Source organism: Larimichthys crocea, chromosome XV (assembly GCF_000972845.2).
Source record: "Larimichthys crocea isolate SSNF chromosome XV, L_crocea_2.0, whole genome shotgun sequence".
Lineage (NCBI taxonomy): Eukaryota > Metazoa > Chordata > Actinopteri > Sciaenidae > Larimichthys > Larimichthys crocea.
This window is the reverse complement of record NC_040025.1, coordinates 18,280,083-18,301,092: the sequence shown is the minus strand read 5'-3', so window position 1 is coordinate 18,301,092 and position 21,010 is coordinate 18,280,083. Positions and strand designations below refer to the sequence as shown.

Here is a 21,010-nt window from a genome sequence, read left to right as displayed (position 1 = left end):
TGTGTGTGTGTGTGTGTGTGTGTGTGTGTGTGTGTGTGTGTGTGTGTGTGTGTGTGTGTGTTACTCACCAGTAAATTGGAAACATCACCGTCATCGATTGAGACAGAAAAAGGAGAAGTTAATGGGAGGATTACAAATATATACACACACACACACACATATATATACACACACACACACACACACACATATATATATATATATGTGTGTGTGTGTGTGTGTGTGTGTTTATATTTACCTGTAAACGTAAATGTAACTGGAGTCAGATTCATCCTGGGTGTACACATACCTGGCCGATCCGTGATCCTGATTCTGATGTTCCTACATTAAACTGGATATATTTACTATAAAAAATACACACGTGTATGTACAGTGCAATTATTTCTGTGAAATGATCCAGCATGCATATACATATACTAGGAAGGTGTATATAGTGCATGTAACTTTTTAAATTTTATTTGCTATTTTATTTTTCTATTTTGAGTATATATTAAATCGTTTCTATTTTCTCTCTTATTTATGAGTAATTTCTTATCCACCTTGTGTATACGAGCTGCTACAACAAGTACATTTCCCCCAGTGTAGGATCAATAAAGTCTATCTTATCTTAATATAAAAGTATAATCTATGCTGATACTATTTCTATAACTTAAGTTTAACCACAATGAATTGCGCATCTGACTGTACTCTAAAAACTGGATGATCTGATTCCACACTTTAGTTAAAGACCTGTACAGAAGACCATTGCTCTAAAATGTAGGGCATTATTTCAGAAAAAAAGAGGTGTGGCCTTCATCCATGATCAGCCATTTTTAAGCTACAAATTAGAAAAGAAAGCTATTATATGACATGGATCTGAAGAAGCCTCAGTGTGCGCTGCTGTTGCAAACTGTTTATTGAGTGTGCGTTTCCCTCCCAACAGCAAGTGAAACAAATGTAAAAACAGGATGCAGATAAAGGACAGGTCAGAATGGTTTATCTGCTTTAGCTGCACACATGAAAATGAGGTCCAAATCTTAAATGTTTTGTACCATTTGATAGATTTCATTAATTACAATCAGTTGAAAAGGCAACAGCAGTAAATTTTACAATTTGCAAAGGTGGCCCATCAACTCTTAAGACATCTCTTGGCTTAAAGAAGCTTGAAGCAGCAGTGTTTAGCTAAGCCCATACTGAGGGACACTGATGACTCATATTAAAAGTCTATTCAACAGTGAATCTCTGAGTAGCTTTTTAAATCTTCTTGTTGTGTAATCTACAGCTACAGTTGCTCTTCTGTAGAAGTCGTCATTGTACAGAGACTCATACAAATTGTAGACATATTTTTTAACTTCTAAATAAAAAAGGCTATTGAAAAGCGCACCATCTTCCTTTCAGGACTGACAGCAAGATACACAGCCTGTAAAATAATCTGAACACGCCATGAAAATGAAATCATATAGCGCACAAGGACTCACTTGAACAGACAAACACCGTTTTGCATGGCATCAGATATCAAAGTATAGCAGTGTTTGACACTACAAGCATGAAATCTCTTTCATGGCACCTGGCACATCAGTTCCAAAAATGCAATGAGAATTACAGTGTATAACTTAAATATTAGAAAATAACACACACACATACACATGCAGACACAGGCTGCATCATCTGAGATAATACACATGGTCCAGATTTACACTTTCAAAAGAGCCATGTGCTCAGTAACACATTTTGAGAAATGCAACCACAAGTCTATGGCTTATATAGGTCCACAGAATTTTTACTTATTTGGGTCTTAATGCCTCATGAATTCATCATTCATCTGATCCTTTGACCAAAAATCTATATGGTATCTTTGCCAAGTGCCTGAGATCATCTCTTTTTGATTTGCTTATATGGTAGCTGTCATCACAGGAATACTTTAGGCAATTACATATATTTACCTTCTTTCTGAGAGTTAGAAGAGTGAAACCATTTTCATATTTGTTCATTAAATATGAAGGGGACATTTAGCCTAGCTCAGTATAAAGACTGGAAATAGAGGGAACTGCTAGCCTGGCTCTGTCCAAATGCAAAAAAAACCAAAACAACCTACCAGCACCTCTAAAAGGTTGTGGTTTTACGGAAGGTTTATGTGTCTAACTTCCTTTTTACACTTCAGTTTTTCTACACATCAACAAACAACACAGAGTCTGTTCATTAGATGTTAGTTGTTACATTCAGACAGCTGTTACCCCGTTTCCAGTTTTTGTGTTACATTAAAAACTGTTAGCTTTAGCTTTAAATTTTAAAATAACTCTCAGCAAAAAAGCAAATGAGCATATTTACCAAAATGTCAAAATATTCCTTTAATGCGTAAAAGCTGTTTGGTAAGAGTCGGCTGGGTAACGCAGCCTAGTACACAGGGATGTTATCAAAATAAAGGTCCCATTTAAAGTTATTTGCCCGTCTGAACAATAATTTGTTACAATTCTTCCTGACAAGTAGCACTACAAAGGCAACAAACTGTACTTCAAGGCAATATTACACGTCAATAAGTGATACAGCAGTAAAACACGTCTTTTTAAAATATCCTTCATGACTTTTTACAAGTACTTCAGACTTACCAAATTAAATTAAATACAATAAAATAAAATACAATAAAAACACAATTGCAAAGAGGCTGTTGAAATGAGAGGAAATGACACAGCCACCTAGGGTGTAAACCTTACAAAAGACTTGAGGTGAAACTGCTGCCTTGTTATTGTACTCCGTGACTGAACGATGTCGTCTAAAGTCATCATAATGTTTCTTTGCAGTTTGCTCCCTGGTGAGTAATGCAGTCAATGAGATGAACTTTCAGTCCCTGCTTCTGTTTCAGTGACTCATGACACTTCTTGCACGAGTTTTCAAGTAGCGATCTTATCACACCAAAAAGAAAAAAAAAGTGTAGTCTATAATTTTTGTTGATATGTCCTCAAGGCAAAGGCATTCAGTTATTTGATGTGAGAAAGATGAGTGTGATGGGTTTCCGTCACTGTGAAAATATCTGTGTTGAAATGATGTTCCATGATTATATCATTGTCTTTGGACGCTTCCACTTAGTCGTTATGTACCACAGACAGGCCAGTCAGATGTAAACATTTGCTGAGTGTCTTTGAATGCCATTAGTAATTTAAAATACTTGATTGTGTTTTCTTCCCTTTTTTCTCCATAAGTTAAAATCCGTAGTTTTTGGTCTTCAGGTTCTCTTGGTGCAGTGTTCTTCACGGTCTGTTATCTTTGGCCAGGGAGTGCATCATCCAGTTGACCTTCGTCTTCCAGCTCTCCCGCAGAGCTTCGTTGAACTTCACTTTGAAATTCTTCAGTGCCTCTTCCTCTGATTTACCCAAAGCTAAAGAGTCCTTTTAAAAAACAAGAAAGCAAAACATTATTATCACCGTCCTCCTCATCAATCATCATCAGCAGCAGCATTGTTGCATACCTTTAGATACTGGATGTCTTTGAAGGAAGTGAGCTCTGGTAGTCCTGCTGCCTTCATCATCGCAAAGAGGTTGACGAACAGTGTCCCATTCCGACACAGGATCTTATAGGCCCGCTCACAGTATCCTCTGAACCTGACAACATAGGTTATAGTCATAGGTTATAATATTTGTGAAAAGAATCACAGATCAGGCAACTATTGTGTTGTATTGTATTGTACCTCTCAAACTTCTCACTGTTGTTTGTCCGTCCTTGCTGGATCACATGGACAAAATCATAAGTCAGGATGAAAGGCACACGTTCCCTGTTGATCCCAAGTTTCCGCTTGAAGTTACCCAGGAAATGCCCAAAGTCAATGTGGAAGAGCTGAGGTAGAATACAGAAAATTACTGCTGGGTTCTGAATCCCGGTCACATTTTTTAAAGACTCACTAAATGGTATGTGACCTGAAGGATTTCACACCAAAATGACCATTTAATTAAACACCATTAAAGTCAGGTTTAATTGTGTTCAAATTACCTATTCACTATTTTATGTCTAATTCCCACCTGTGCTACATTTCAGTGTCGTAATGATTTCCTGTGATGGAAAAAAAATCCTGAGTACCTGTCCAGTTTCCCTGATCATGATATTGTCATTGTGACGATCTCCAATCCCCAAGACGTAGGTAGCTACACAGTAGCCAGCACAGGACAGTGTGAACTCTTCTATTGCTTTATCAAGTTTTTCCCTGGTGACAAAAAAAGATCAGAGAAATAAGAAAGCAAAGCTTGAGTGGGTTTTGTTCTTACGGTACATTTACACACACACACACACACACACACACACACACACAGTAATGAGGCCGAATTTCCTCATTGCTATATGAAATATTCACAGAAGAGCTCCCGTGGCCGACTAATGATTGATTGCCACGTCCTTTCACGGTATAGATGTGCGGAGGTTTTACTGTGTCAAGCTTTTACAAATTTTCTTCGCTCCATTTTGGGTGTTGCAGCATTTCAGGCTAATTACCTTTTTGTCCTGTCGTGCAGTCAGCTGGGCCTGTCTTGCCAACGTGACGTACAAAGGCTTATTCATTACATTGAATGGTTCTCTCTCTTCGAGGAGCTTTTGGAATAGACAAGACCTTCAGACTGTCTGGCACCAAATAAAAATCTACTCTCATTTAATGTTTCTGAAGCTGAAGTCGCCTATGCACTTTGTGTTGGTCTGTCACGACATTAAAATGCTGCACACAATAAATACTTTGAAGTAAACAATAGAAACCACACGTACAGACATCCAGAGAGCATCTCTTAAAGCATAAAACTCAAATGCGCCCATCATAGTCGGAAAAAAGAATTGTCTACATACTGTCAAAGAAAAACCACATCTTATATTAATCTGCTTATATTAAAGGAAATATTACAATTTTACCTATGCAGGTTTTTGTTACTGCATTGAATTACTGTAACTGTACAAGGGACCTGATCTTTAATTCAAAGCTCTTAAGCTTATAATGTCTGTTAATTAAAATGATCATTTTAGCAGTATTTAAATACTATACAATACAATAAATAGTTTATTACAAAATAATGGCACAGTTATAAGCAGATATTGTAACATTTTAAGTACTTCTGTTTTTAAATTTACAGTATTTGTCAACTCAATTATAACTTCTCGACATACTTCATTTATTATGTTTTATCTGTTTATAAACCAGCCACTACTTATAGGTTTTTGACATTTATGATCACTGACCATAAACCTAACCAATCTTATCTTATCTTAAAATAACCAAAATCCAAAACAAATAAATTAAAGTCTCCTTGCCTGACTACATTATGACAATTTCTTAAGAGCTGATATGCTTTTTATGAATGCAAAATAAGGAGATTAAAGTAAAGTCTAGCTTGAAAAAACAAATATGCTCAAAACAGATCCAGCAGATGTGACAGATTTCACACCATCACTGCGTTTCAATTCCCTTCCAAATATAGTGCTATTCTAGGTGCAACTTTATGGCAGTTTCTCACACATCTTGAACATTGGTGATGTACTGTGTAAAAATAAACCAATATACAGGAAATAACACAAGTTGTGCACCAAGAAACGCCAGTCAAACCGTGACTGTGTGAAAAAAAAAGTTCCTTCATTTCTGTTGTGTTTGACATTGTATCACACACAACAAAAAACAAAACACTTTGCATGCTGGCCTTCTACAGCAAACCTGCATCTACATTTTATGTGGGTGAACAACAATAGATGAGTGTAACATATGTATCTGGGACACAGCTTATGATAGAGATTGCCTGGGAGCACACAGGGATCTCCCCATGAGAAGCTGGAGAAAGTTACTGGGGAAAAGGTGGCTTTGCTCACCCTGTTGCTACAGCGTGATCATGATAAACAATGCATATGGCTTTGAACAACATTTGGTGTGCATATATAATGCACCCAATGCTGAGCTCCTGGGGTTAAAGAGAGTCGTCACTTCTCAAGAGATCAATACAGCCTATAGAATATGACATCTTGAAGCTCCCAATAGTAACCATTGTGTGAAAACTACCATACTCACTCAGGATTCTTAGATTTGAGCCAGTTGAGCAGGGCATCCTTGTTGAAGGCAGCAGTGGCGGCACTGTTACTGCTGTTACGCTGGATATTAGCGATGGTGTCTGAGTTTTTCACTACCTCAATGAGCCCCATCTTGTTCCCAGTGGAGAGGCAGGCATACGGGATCATCCTGTGAGTGTGTGGGGTGAAATGACCAGTATTAGGTTGGTCTAGAGGAACTCCTTGTGCAAAAGTCTTAAAAAGCCTATTGCTCTGACTGTACCTGAGATCCAGGCCTTCTTTCTTCCATAGATTCTCCATGAGTTGGATCATCTGGAGGGTCAACATGTCTTGTCGAAGATCTAAAAGTGTAACAAGTGATGCATCAAATGTAAATTTCATGCTTTCATCTTGCCAACTATGGTTACTGTATGTGTATGTGTGTATGTCATGTACTCAGATTTTCTTCATCTCACCATCTCCATTCTTGAAGATGATGCCCACCATGTCTCCTTGAGCCAATGGGTTCTTATACAGCAGCCACAGTGGCTTCATCTTGGAGTCCATAAACCTGCACTTATCTGCACTGTAATGGCAAACGCACTCATTATAAACACATGCTCATAACTGTGCAAGACTGAGGACAAAATGGACCTAAAAGTTGAAAATACTGTGCCATTTTAGTTTTTCACTCTGGTGACATTTTACTTATTGAGTTATTAAATATTTATGCATTTTTGACTACTGTCCCTTTTGGACTATTGTTATTATTATTGTAAAAAATGGGCAAATTTTGTCCAAGGCAAACTAAGGTAAGAGCCAGTATTGTTAAAAACAAACAAAAAAAATACACAGCTCAATGGGATTAAGATGAACAGGTTGGGGATAGAGTAAAACAATGGCACAATTCCCATCTATAAGGGTAAAGTGACATATAGTATAATTTAAAATAAAACACATTGTACTGGTGCTCTAACTCTAACTAAGGGTTTATTTGTCAATATACTACATAAATGTATTATTTTGTAAGTCAGTAAATTCAGTAAGGGACCAAACCATCCCCTGAAAATCTAATGAATTAGTGAGTGTATACGTGCGTGTCCGGCACTAACCAGATCTCAGCGAGGATGATGCTGGGGTTGAGTGGTGACAGCAGGTCTGACAGGGCCTCCAGGTAAGACTCCTGTCTGATGCACAGCTTCAGGTCGTCCACTGTCATTTTCTGGGAGCCTGACTTGACGAAGTCACTCAGGGCTTTCATTTTGCCCAGAGCCTCGTTCTGTGTGGGAGAGGTAAGGCAGAGGCTGAAAATTAGCACAAAACAAAATCACATATTTCAGAGCTTGACGTCAGTGTGTGTGAGATTACCTGTTTGGTTAAGAGCTTAATGTGGCAGATGTTTCCCCTGCAGTAAGCCTCCAGAATCAGGCCAAAACGCAAACTCACAGACGCCACGTGGATCTCTGACCTACAAAAAACACAAATTCTTCCGTCAAACAAAAGGCTACAGATGCACGCGGTTTTGTTATTTCTGCTGGACTTCATCTCACCTTAGATGCCAAAACAGAAAGTGTCCTATCCTCCTGTTGGACAAAGCTCTCTCTAGCAGGAAAGTGGTGAGGTCACAGTCAAGATAGGACTCGTACTTCAAAACCTGGACCAGCTGGATTAGGTACTGTAGCAGTTCATCATCACTGTGTTCAGAGAAAAAGTTTCACAAATGATTTCACTGTTAAAACTCAAAAGGTGTAATGCTATGTGAGAAAACATGACCATAGATATGTACCTGAGCTTCCTGAGGCATCTGATGGTGAAAGAACGGACCGTTGGGTCGGGAAAACTATAGTCTAAGAGTTCCAAGGCGTGGATGCCTGGGAGGTCTGGCCAGTTTCTCAGTAAGCTCACCATCTGAGAGAGAATTAAATGACCATTTTCTACCATGATGAGAACAATTTTCATGTGTCTCATCAGACATGTCATGTGTCTCATAAGACCTTAATGTTTCAGTATTTTTACATTAAAACAGTTGCAATAGCTTTACTGTTGAAAAGATTAATCAGCAACTACTTTCATAAGTGATTAATTGCTCCGATAATTTATCAAGCAAAAACATTTGCTGGTTTTAGTTTCATTAATGTGACGATGTGTTGTATTTTTCTGATGAGATATCTTTGCGACTGTTGGTTGGACAAAATGAGTAATTTCAAGATTGTCATTGTGAGCTCTTGGACGTGATATGCATTTTTAGATTTTATCTTTTGGTTACTGACAAGAGCTGCGACTGTATGTCATCCGCCTCCAAAATCAGCCAATAGCAAAATTCAAATGCAGTAGCCACATTTCAACCAGTAGACAGAGGATATTTGTTGCGCAATATGTGCAAGTCCATTACTTCTCCACTAAATTGTCAAGATGTGGATCCGAATTTATCAACAACACTATAAAATAACGTAAAAAGAGGGTCTGAGGGTTAAGTTACACCTTAACCATGTTAGCTCTGTCATTGTGAGTACATTTGCATGATGCTGACTTCAGCATTTAGCTCAAAGCACTAGCTTTGCACCTGCCGTACAGCCTTAGTCTTGTTGTAATGTTTTACGGACGAAATCAGATTCATAAGCTAAATCACTGCTACATTAATTGCTACAATAAAAAATATTAGCTACAGCCCTACTGACAGACACCTCAGAAAAACAAAACTTCTCTTTCTCTTCCAAAACTCTCCATTTATACCTGAACTACATCCTCACGCTTATTCCACTTGGTGATGAGGAGCAGCTTGGACAGACTTTCAGGATAATGGTTGCGGACTTCTGCACGAAGCTTCCACAAGAGCTCCTTCTCATCCTCGAAGAACTCGGTGTAGTTTTTGTTGTCCATGATTTCTTTCAGCTTCATGTACTACAGAGAGCACAACAACCCAAAATCATAATAAGAAAAATATGTGGTCACTAACCACGTATTATTAACACATAGTTAACTTTCACTATGAGAGAATTGTAAAATGTGAAATGTAGAAAGTGTTACCTCTTCTTTCGTAGCAAAAGGTGCATCCCCGTTCTTCTCTACATCACTTATCTGAAAACAGATGAGGAATTTTTGACTGACTTTAATATAAATCCAGATTTCAGTACGTCCTCGAATAGACCTCTTTAGGATAAATACCTTGTCAAGTGGAGGGTAATAGAGAGGATGTTGCCTGATGTTGTGGAAGCGAATGAGAAGCCCAGCAGCGCTGTCCACATTGGGGTTCTTCTCGACTGTTCCCATCGGGTTCAACAGGTCGCCTTTGTCATCTGTGATAAAAATCATATATTAACTTTGCCATTTGGTAGATGTTTTAGTCCAATCATCGTCAAATCACTCCTTAAAAAGACTATCTTGTGCATCAGAAAACACATTATGAGTGAATATGTGGGATTTTGATGGCACCACATGTCACTTTGGGTATTTCAACCCTCCCTATGTGCTGCCAGGCGCTATGGAGGAGGCTGTTAACGTGAGGTGTTTTTGAAGAGGAGGAGATGTAAGCGGAGGCAAGGCTGAAAGTACCAGGAACAGATGGCCATGTCGACAAGAGGAACTCCCCAGTCTTCAGCTGGTCCTTGTAGTCAAACACCATGGTGTTCACCCAGGCTATGGGACAATCCTGAAGAGAGGGATAGGGAGGATTAACCTTACTGATGGGCTTTAAAGACCATCTGCAGGCAGTCAACTTATGCCAAAGCAAAGCAAAGAGGAACTATGAGTACTCTCATTTTTAATCAAAGGTTTGATCGGTTACAACATAAGCAGTTCATTTGGTTAAAAATGATTTTGATTAAAATAAGTACAAAAGACTGCAGTAATCTGTGATTTCAACTATTTGCTCTTTTCAAGCAGTCAAAAAGTAAAAATATGTTCAAAAGCCAACTTCTTTTTGTAACATCCAAAAGACATATTTACATTTTTTTTTTAAATAAAACATTTTCATCAATAAATCTAAAATGCATTGGATTATGAAACCTTTCTTAAATAGCATCTACATAATATTAGATGCCAAAATTCATATCCAGCTTTGGTAAACATGTACAAGTAAAAGTAATGCTATATTTATGAGGTGTTATAGTAAAAGTTGGACTGTAAAGCAACAAAAATGGAAGTAAGATCCAGCCAGAGGTCAGAAGAAAAATAACTTTTAACACAAGTACATTCATGTACTCAGCTAAAAAAAAAAGAGGCGATGCTCGTAAATAAAAGTGGCTAAAAAAAGTTTAACTTCCGTCTGACTCTCTGGCTTCTGTCTGCAGGACTTTTCTTCCGGGCAAAAGAAGAGAGAAGTGGTTCAGAAAGCAGAAGTGGCCTTGATACCCCGAAACCCACCTGGACAACATGTTGCCTCCCAAACATGTTGGCCAAAGCCACAGAAAAAAAGGGGAATTTGATGTTCAGTGTATGTACAGTGAGTGGGCGTGTGGAGTGGGCGAGTGTTGTCTCTCAGTGTAGCAGGATTACTGTTGCTGTTGTCATTTTGTGCATAAAACAATATTTAATAAGTAAAAATTAGTATGTAGTAAAAGGAGGGCAAAATCTTCCACTCACTGTGCCACTATTGGCATAATTAATTTTACAAATGGCGGCATAAAGTGGCATATTATTTATCAAAAATTCATTAACGTAATTAGGACTGCAACTTGTAATAATATTTAACTATTTATTATTCTCACTTGCACAATGAATAAACTGTTTCTATTAAATGTTAAAAACGTATTAACTTGTTTTTAGCTGTAATTATGCCTTACATATGTGTATGTATGCGTACATGAAACTGAAGTCAAATTATAAAAGTGACAGTCCAAAAAAAATATTAAATTCACAATGATATAAAACAGCAAATTGTCAAATTTGTAAAGCTGGAACCATCATATATTTAACATTTTTTCTTGAAAAATGATAATGTTAACGTTAATTCATGATGAAAATAGCTGCACAACAGTTTCCTGTAAATTTACAATTTACAATACACAATTTAAAGCTAAACATAATAATTGTTCTACAATAATGATGTAATAGTTTGTCTTACGAAACTGATTATTACATTCTGTACTCATAAAAAAAACTGTCTGACTCATAATTGTTCAGGTGCCAGAAGGATCCATTATTTGTCCATCATAATTTATATAAATTATTCTATTTTCCACTTAATGCTGATGACACCATCTTGTACAAATTTGCCAAGGTTTTAGAAATTCTAGCCCTTTATCTTGGGAATATGACTAAAGGCCTCAGTAAAGGGGACACATGCCATTTAATAATCTTTATAGCTGCGAGTAAAAAAACAATTACCTGTGATGTACAGATAAAAGAGCTGAAGCGGATGAAATGTTAACCGCAGCCTTGCCACTGAACACACTTGCACAACCAGACGCAGCAGCAAAACACACCCACACAGCACACTCTGACTGTGCACACTACACACTAGAGAGGAAACAGATCTGTTTGTGCTTGCTAACAAATTCACACCCACTAGCCCAAACACTCGTCCTGCACAATCACAAGTTGTACACCAAGGCCCCCAAAACACCATGGGTATCTGACAGACTCACCGCTTTCTTATTCTTCTTTTTGGTGCCGCGGGGTTTCTTGGCTTTCTCAATGACAGCATAGAGAGCGAAGCACAGGCGGCTCATGCGAGGCAGGTCAGCCACGTTTATGTCAAACTCCAGCTTCTGATCCCACAGTGGCTCAGAGCACACTGTCACCTCAGAGCTTGTCACCACCTTACAGAGCAGTTCGCTGCCATGGAACAGACCAGCCTGCACCACAAGCTGGAAAGGAGACACACACATACATACACACAGCAGTGATTAGATGAAGGCATGACATGTGGTGTGGAAGCTGAAGAGTTTAGCACTTGTGTGAGGGAGATTGTTTGTGGAAGATGTACAGACTTTACTAGATGATTCAGAGCTTCCTGTGTCACTCAGAGTATGAGTCAAAGGGTCTACACATTCATAACGTAAGCAGGTAGTGATGCCTTTCAGTGCTATGCAAAGTCTGTCAGAAATGATAAACAATCACAGGAGTCAAAAATCAATATTGCATGACCATTAAGCTCCTGCCCTTTGGCAAATCAAGATAGTCTGAATCTATATTAACAAAATATATAAGTGGCTATTCTCCCCCGGGCTGTGTTTTTTTAAACCTTTGCCTGCCAACTGCAGACATGACAATTCATAATTATGTGACAGGACAAATTCACCATCAGTCAGATGTGCTCTAAGGCAGCAGCCGGAAGTGCACTTATACTTAATAACCCATTTAAACAGTAACACAGTTAGTTACGAAACTGGATCACAAACATAAGACACACATTAATAGAGTTCCCTACGTGAGTTCTCACTCTTTTCTTTTTTGTCAAATTGGTTAAAAAAAAAAGTACATGGAAAAACTGAATATGCAGTTTCACTGCATATTTCTTAAAAGCTTACAAGTCATTTGTAGTGAAACCTTAAGTTTAACAAACACTGAGACTTTTCTAACACATTTCAACATAGGTCAGGGTATGTCTGCAATAGTAACATGCGTGCATCGCCTTCAAAAAAAGAAGTGCGTTGAAAGCGAGACAGGGAGACAGCATGAAGTCTGTTCTTTTTCTTAGAATCTAGGCCTCAGAATGAGACGTAAAAATCAGATAGAGCCCTCCCCACTTCCTGTTTTGAAGTTTTAACCAACCGCCTTGATGAATTATGGGAAACGTGTGGTCTAAACCATGTGACCCTGTCATTTACATGTCAACCCCGCTGTTCGTACAACTGAAATTGAGATATTGGTAAACAAGTGAATGCCACACTTCATTGAGCAGCAAAGTGAGAGAAAACCCACACAAAACCACACCAACCTTCATTCCTTCGTCTGCATTGACTCGGCTGCCCTGCAGCAGGTGAATATAGAAAGGCTCATTGATGGACCACAGAGAGGAGGTATTCTGCTGTAGGAAGGAGTCAGAAAAGAGGAAATGTAATTTTTCCCGCCCATTTTGTAGATTAAAACTGCACTCATACCATTCACTTAAGTCTCAAGTTGTGAAGCTGTTGCTACAATTTCCTGTTTGGCAACAAGAGATAGAGATACAACAATGTACACTTAAAAAAAAAAGTTAAAAAGGGGAACAAACTTTCAAACTGGAAGAAACAGAGTTATTTAAGGTACTTTGATAAAGGAAAAACATCTATTTTTTTCTTCTTTAGTGCTCATATTAATGATTTTTTTTTAGGTAAAAACACAGAACAGAATTAATTTTGCCAGTGCAGCTTCAAATACCACAAAACAAACTAAAAGCAAAAATGTAAATTATCAACGTTGTGTTTCGCAGCATTTTTCAAGTGTGTCAAAGTCCACGGTCTGGTTGAAGAGCAACTGTGATGAGTAGACAGAGAAGGCAGACAGAGAAAGAAAGAGTGCTGCTCTGTTAATGAAAGACGACACCCGTCAGCTGACCTCTTACCTTCTTCAGAGGCAGTGGAGGAGGTCTGGACAAGGACCGACTCTTGTATGCCTGGCTGCACATTCTGCCCTGCTCCTCTTGGTACTTGCTGATGGTGGAGTGGTGCACCATGGTTAAATGAGGGTTTTGGCCGTTTCTCAAACATGAGAAAATGTACTGGGAGAAAACAAAAATAAGAGATGGATGACACAAGGGGACAGAAGAAGAGAGTTTACTGGTACAGCCATCAGTCAGTTCACCCACAGATATTTCCCAGTGGTCTGATAGCACTGGTTAACTCCTGGAGGCTGTTCATTTGCTGTAGGTTAATGCAGCCGAAATCTCATTATGTGTGGATGGATGCAGTTCCTTTCTGCAGGGCTGCTAGACAGATATGAGTCACCCTGCAGGTACTTCAGAGTTTCAAAATCAACACTGGGGTCTCCTGTCACCAAAACCTCTGACTCACCCCATTCCTGATCTGACATTTCATTTTAGCTATTATGTGCCACCTGCAAAGCTCACCGGCACAATGCAGACAACAAACACTGAAAAGAAATTCAACCACATCCAGTAAGAAAATAAAAACCTCATTAACAAATACAAATACATCAAGTACATATTATACTTAAAAAATCATCGAGTGACAAATGGTTCTGCACATCTGCATGTGTTAGTTTTTTAGCTACGTAACGAAGTTAAAGGGTGATTTTAAACAGACACAAGATCATAAAAATACCAAGCAGGGGAAGGACACAAGAATTTTTTCAACAGACTAAATGTTCCTCAATTACAAAAAATGGCACAGCCGTATCCTCAAAAATTGAGTGTCCTCATGAAAAGGCTTTTAATGACGAAGGCCACCAAAAAGCCAACGGCATCAAGTTGCCCAACTGCTTTGCGAGCCACAGCTTTATGGCAAAAACAAAGCGCCCATTTGGAAAACATTCACATGACATCACTTTTGCCTGGAAGCACGTAGGAGTGGAAGAAGACTCATAATCAAAAAACCACAGATCAGTAAAAAACACACCATCACCACTATGAAGCATCATGTGGTGCAAATATCATCGAGGAACACTGAACGCTCATGGTGGAAATTCTTGGATAACTGTATAACTTGATGGATTATATTCCAGACCTTCTCTGTGTGAAAAGTGCCCTCAGATAACTTCTGTTATGAGTTGCCACTATATAAATAAAATGAAATTGAATTGAACATAATTGAATGTGAACTGTGTCTTAGGCAAAAAAATATTTTCCAGCAACAACCCCAAGAACAATAATGCTTATATCCAGATGTTCAAATCCAGAATATGTGTTAGGGCTTGTAAGCTTCTTTTTATTTGACTGCCTCATGAAATTTGACCGTGCTTAAGCAGCCTTTCGTGGAACCAAATTCAAGTGTCCAAATGTGCGAGAGCTAATACAGACGTAATATCCAAACAAACTCAAGGCTGTGATTGGTGCCAAAGGCGTCTCTCTACTTCATGCTGAATGGGAATAAATGTGTCAAACAATAAAACAATTTAGCACAAAGGTGCTGCTGTTGTGGTCACTCACTTTGAACTGGCACATGGGATGTTTCCCATAGATAAACTCCCAGGTCCCGTTGACTTGTAAGGTGTAGTCCTCAGGCTCCTGACGCACTGAGCGAAAGACTGTTGCCTTCTTCTTCAGGGCGCTTTTCATCAGAGCCACTGGAAAGTCCTGAGGGTCCTGCTGCAGCATGAAACTTTCCTGTGAGAGTCAAATGTAACTTAATACAAATAAAAGGTGCCAGCTTTACAGAAAATCATACAAAATGTATCTTTATCTTTCATGTCTGTGGATCTTTTGAAGGTGGTGTTTGTGGTGTGGGAGGGGGATTTCCGAAAGTGCTCATATTTACTTAAAATCATCCTCCACGATTTGACTACACAAGGTGGATTTTCCAATCAAAGCCCCATCATACCATAACATTTGATTTGATTTGTCTTAACAGCTTTTTATAAAAAATGACTCACATCAGAAGCCTCAAACTTGACGTTGATGAAAATCTTGCTGTTTTTTGACTTTGCGCTCGCACACACTGGCAGAGAGCAGCATGGCTCCAGGTCACATGGGAAGCTGTATTCCATCCACTGCTGCCAATGCAACATCTGCCGCTCCTGAGCCTTCTCTTCGCAAAACGTGCGCATCTTAGTCCGAAACTCATTCACCTCGTGGTTCTTCTGGGCCTCAAACTCATGCAAACCTGAAAGAACAGAATTAAAGGATCAAAAATGATTTTCTTGTTTACATTTACTTTATCTGCCGGTCAAGTATTTATTAGAAGAATAAAACTACAGATTTTCTGACTGACTGAACTGAAGTCTAGAGAAGAAGGAAAAATAGAATATATTAAAAATATATTATAATATCAGTAAGATTTTTAATGGTGTTAAAAATGCTACAGGAACTGGAAAATTTTTATTAGCATTAGTTAGTTAGCCTAGCTGTGTTTCAAGTTAGCTACAATTGCTCTTAGCTAACTTCATCTACACCACATCTTTAATATCATGAATAAAAGCAAACAAGGAACACATTTATTTTTTATTCAAGTGTTAATTTGCTAACTTTGGTAGCCGGCTAAGAAAAATAGCCTCCATGAAGGTTTTATTTCAACCAATGTTGTTGTCAATCATCTTCCATCCATGCTAATACTGCTGCTGTTGTGCTTGTTGTGATGACTGTTTCATTGCTTGGAAAAATAACCGAGCTTTGTATGCAGGATTAAGATTGGGTCACCTTCTTTTGCCAGAATCAACACCATTGTGCAGGTCGTCGTGGTTGACTTACAGAAACAACAATTCACACAACAACAAAACAACATCGTTCTTCAGTTCATGTGAAAGGTGTGAACTGCTCCTAGCAAAGACTACTGAAGCTTCCTTGTAACATGAAAACGACAATGACATAACTGGCATTGGGATTGATAGATCGTCACTACTGATTGGTTATTGCCAACTAACAGAATGTCAGCTCAGTACTGAGGTGAGAGGACATGGCGATACAATCTGAAAGTGTCGCTTAATTACTGTAATCTAAGTATTAATCATTTATTCTGTTTGCATATCTGAGGAAATTAGAGATGTGTTCGGTGATTCAGAGGACTGAAAGCAGACTACAGCCGCTCTGCCTATTAGATCCATTTACATGATATTAACGTCTTTTTGACGATGACAGAAGTCTGTTTCTTATCTTACACTCCACAACAGTACCAACAACCACCAAAAACCCCTGACAGCTCAGCTCTATTAGAGAAGGATGCCGCTGACCTTTGCCAATTAACAGGCTGATTTGGGTGTTGGTGAGCTTCTCCACTCGGTCACCCTCTCTTGCCACCAGCCTGAGAACACACATGAAGGGTCGCACGTCGCATATACGCCTTGATTCCTCCTCCAGTTCCTCCCTCTCGGCTGTCTGGTTGATGCAGGTGAAGACGTATGCGTCGGGATCACCCAGTGCACTGAACAGGGCCTCGCTTCTGGCATTTTTCCAAACCATCTGAAACAAGAGACAAAAGCAATGCATGAGGCTGAGAGTGCAGTGTTTATGACCTGAAGTGTACAGTGTGTTCTCTGTGCATGTGAAATGTATGCTCCTGCATACACATCAACCAATTACAACAATGTCGAAAAATAACATGTTAACCACCACTATGACTCTGATGAATCAATACGACAATCAATTGAACAAACAACGACATTGGCGTTTTTTGTTTTTTTTTACATATTCTAAAATTCCTTGTGAATTACCCCGATTGAAAAGACATTTAATCTCTTAATCATATTAGCAGCTTCCAAGAGTATCATTACTTAACACAGCTAAATCAAACAGCCTGAAGTGGCAGAACTGTTGGCATAGAAACTGGCACATTCACATTTAACAGCAGATCTGCTACAGCAGAGAGCTGGCCGTCGTGTATACCAAGGAGGAAAAGCTGTAGCTCCCTTTTCTCGAACACTTGCATCAAAACTTCAAGATGAATCAAAAGCACAAGCGAGCATTGTTGTGGTGCTGCATGATGTTTTAATTAGTTTAATGTCTGAAGGTAATATTAAGTCAAGCAATTTCCTTAAAAGCGTATTGAGTAAATATTGTAAATAACAACAGCATTTCGCAACCGTGGTCATCAGAGCCGCAGCGCTGTACTGCAGCCAATCAATTGAAATCTTTTAGATATACACTGTTTTTTTTCAACAGCTAAAATGCAGCCTATGATGATGTTATGCAGCATTCATCAGTGGTAAAAAATATATTCTATTAAAAGGTTTTTCTGAGCTCTAAAAGTGGTCGCTGATAATAAAACGAGGATGTGAGGGGGACGTACTTTTTTGATGCTTTTGATGGTGTCATTTCGAGACACAGGGAATTTGAGGAATATCCCAGTAGGCAGCAGGAAGTCCATCACGATCCCTTGGTCCCCCTCCTTCTCCCATTCCTCCTGCATCCCATACTTCCCCGGGGGCATGGTGACGGCCTCTCATTTACCGTCAGCTCCTCTGCTGCTCACCGGAACACAAGCCAGCCAGAGGAAACACAGCCGGGGTTAATATGTCCACTATTAACATGTGTCACAGTGCATGTTGGTGTGCCATTGTGTTACACTCTGTAAACTGTTTGTTCCTAAAACCTCTGAATGATTTATCTTTACTAGGTTGTTTATTGGATCCATAAACAGTGTGTGTGTGTGATATGAATGAATATACTGAATACACTAAATGAATATACTGACTTAATTCATGTCCACATTAACAGACCACAGAAAGAAGTGCTCAAGGGTCAAACAAGGTGAGGACACACGAAAAAGACACTTAAATTATACACACTGAAACAAAAATATAGAGATTATTTGGAAATTTGATGCCCCGTTTCCTGCAAATTGATTCAACGCACTGTGCAAACAGAAAACATTGTATTTTGAGTGTAATCTTCAGCAGTTTGCCATAAAGTAATTCTACACTATTGATTTTAGTAAGAGGAAACTTGTGCTGTGTGAGCTGCATTGTCTGCCAGATGTAAGGCTCACTCGCGCATTTATCTGAAAATGTATTTGAATGAATGTTACAACACCCACAGCGTGGATACACTGATGGAACTAATTATAAATGAGAATTTTCAAATTAGCAAATGGACAGAAAGATCAAGGTGCACTTGCAGTTCCATGTCGGTATATAAAATATGATTATATTTTGTCCGACTAAAACTTATAACTTAATATCAAAAAGAAAGCCTTTGCCAACCTGTTAGCGCAGATACTTGCCTGTGAGCTCCACAAGCCGGTTATCTCTTCATGGTTTTTATTGCAGCGAAGATGGAGGCTGTAACATCACGGTGACATGTCTCGCTCGGGCGGCTGTAGGGTGGCTTCGGGCGTTTATCCGTGAAGTGAGGTGAGGTAAACCAGCTCAGACAGACGAGGCGCTCGTACGGCTCATATGAAGTGGTGAAGTGTTTCCCTGCGTCGGTCAAGTGCGCTGTCATTCATGCAGCGATGTTGTTGCACTGACCTGTACCGAGAGGCGGCTGCGCTCTGCCTCTCCAGCTCCCTGCGCGCCAAGGGACCGTCCACCAAAACTTTAGTTCGCGCGAAGTGAAAGTAAAATGTCTCTCTCTCTCTCTCTCTCTCTCTCTAGAACTTCCGACCTCCACCCATTTTTGGTCTCAGAGCTCAAACAATTAGTCAATTAATCAGGTGGAATTAAATTGGCAACCATTTTGACACTTTTTCAGTCCTTCCTAAATTTCAAATATTTGTCAGTTCCATCTTCTAATTTTTTCTTTACAAAATAAATTTGTGTCCTCACAAAGTTAAAAAAACCCCATCAGCAGCAGCAAAACAACTCATAATTGTTGCTTATACATCAATTCATTAGGTACACCTGTACAATCCAATGTGATCCAATACAACAACTCTGCCATAAATTCTCCTTTTATGAAGCTTCATATGTTTCGCTTTAGAGTTAAACTCGACTACATTATTTTGAGAGGTGTTCTTAATATCATGGCTTGCTCATCTATATCAGGTGGCCAAAATATTAGAAACACAACTGCAAACCACAACTTCACTAGTAAACATAATAGTTAAATGAACACATTTCTTTGCTACTGTAGTTTCTCCTTCATACTTAATATAAGTGTGAGTGGAGGGGGTTGCAATCCGCATCTACAAAAATCCCCCACACTGCTCCTTTAACTAAAAGTATTATGAGTTAAATATACCTGAAGTATAAAATGTGAAAAGAATATATGCAGAAAAGTAGTCCCTGTGACCGTTATGATATTGTTTATTACATTTTAGATTTATTATTACTGATATATTCAGTTATTAAAAGCTGACAAACAAATGAAGTAGACTACAGAGTCCAATATTTCCCTCAGAAATGACCTGGAACAGAAGTACAAAGGGAAATAGAAATACGATACAAAGTACAAGTACCTCACCGGATTTTGGCTGTTGGTCAGATAAAAAAAAAAACTAAATTTAAATGTCGTCTTAGGCTCTGGGGAATTAGAATGGACATTGTGACTTTATTAAATATAAGTAATCAACTGATGATAAAAATAAGATGATTAATCATTACTGAAAAAAAAAAAGCTGTTGCAACCCTATTCACGTTGTCAGTTTAAAATCTATTAAAGGACGTCACTTACGTCATTAATCATCGTCATCAAATTAAGAAACTTCACTATTCTGTCAATGACGCAGTAATAGAATGATAGAGATGATTTACGGACAATATTTTATACATGTTTCTTGTTTCCCTTTTTTGTAAGTCGCTTTAAATGTAAGTGTAAATGTTTATACGCAAAGACTAAAACACAACAGGCACTTTCTCCCTTTGTCTTCCTTCCACCATTGCAAGTTTCACAAACTTGTCTAACTCGCTCTGACCCAAAATAGGCCAGAAGTATCTCCTAGTTTCTTGTAACTCAGACTGAGGTTAAGTATATTTCCAGGTACTAGATGTGTCAGTAACATGACTATTTATGTTTTTATATTATTAAAAGGAGGTGTAATTGTGCATGTGCATATCTAGTTAATCTGCATTTAAGCAGTCCACCCTAAATATTAGCTAATAAAAACAACAAAATACTTTGAGTCAGCGTTCAGACGACTCTCACCGTCACCCACAGTGAACTTTACTTTTATGCCAGCCTTTATTTATTTTAGTTTTCAAGCTGGGGATCTCTGTTATCTAACTGAAACTCTACAATGGGAAACCTGCCTTCCTTTTTCATATTTCCATACAGTAACCATAAGATCTGTGACAAATTTAGGTTTGCAGCAGCTAGTGAACAATGACACCGCTCTCATGGAAGTGGAACATAAACCACAGTAGTACATTGGTGAAAAGGGGAAATGGAGGGGCCAACATGAGCAGCACAACATTACAACTTTTTACTCTAATCTATTCCATGCACAATGTTTTGACTTGATATAGCAGACTATGTCTCAGCACAACACATCTTGGATGAATAAAAACATACTAAACATTTGTCTGTCAGTTGTTGTTAGTTCAGTTTGGTTTGCAGGTGTTA

At 38.6% G+C, this 21,010-nt stretch overlaps 1 protein-coding gene across 2 annotated transcripts; it reads right to left on the bottom strand.

Moving 5' to 3' along the window:
* Window positions 1–877: 877 nt before the first annotated feature.
* Window positions 878–19,043, bottom strand: pik3cd (phosphatidylinositol-4,5-bisphosphate 3-kinase, catalytic subunit delta). 2 transcript variants are annotated; one of them, XM_010741104.3, is made up of 23 exons: window positions 18,732–19,043; window positions 17,799–17,973; window positions 16,744–16,972; window positions 15,451–15,680; window positions 15,008–15,184; window positions 13,466–13,621; window positions 12,860–12,949; window positions 11,565–11,786; window positions 9,532–9,628; window positions 9,145–9,275; window positions 9,007–9,057; window positions 8,713–8,880; window positions 7,766–7,887; window positions 7,530–7,673; window positions 7,348–7,447; window positions 7,092–7,258; window positions 6,456–6,565; window positions 6,263–6,341; window positions 6,002–6,169; window positions 4,048–4,171; window positions 3,662–3,807; window positions 3,443–3,575; window positions 878–3,362 (listed from the first exon to the last, which is right to left on the bottom strand). In XM_010741104.3, exons 2-23 carry the CDS (start codon window positions 17,937–17,939, stop codon window positions 3,225–3,227), a joined length of 3,123 nt encoding a protein of 1,040 aa, XP_010739406.1. In that variant the 5' UTR covers window positions 17,940–17,973; window positions 18,732–19,043; the 3' UTR covers window positions 878–3,224. The 2 variants fall into 2 exon arrangements, with proteins under 2 accessions (XP_010739406.1, XP_010739420.1); XM_010741118.3 differs by having other exon boundaries at window positions 12,860–12,946.
* Window positions 19,044–21,010: the final 1,967 nt, after the last annotated feature.

What these genes read in the sequence shown, in the direction of transcription:
- pik3cd (XM_010741104.3), bottom strand. Translation starts at nt 17,939, where the DNA reads ATGCCCCCGGGGAAGTATGGGATGCAGGAGGAATGGGAGAAGGAGGGG. An exon ending in TTTCTGTTTTGGCATCTAAG is followed by an intron (nt 7,448 to 7,529) that starts GTGAGATGAAGT and finishes TGTTTTTTGTAG; the next exon opens with GTCAGAGATCCACGTGGCGT. An exon ending in AACAGTGAGAAGTTTGAGAG is followed by an intron (nt 3,576 to 3,661) that starts GTACAATACAAT and finishes CTATGTTGTCAG; the next exon opens with GTTCAGAGGATACTGTGAGC.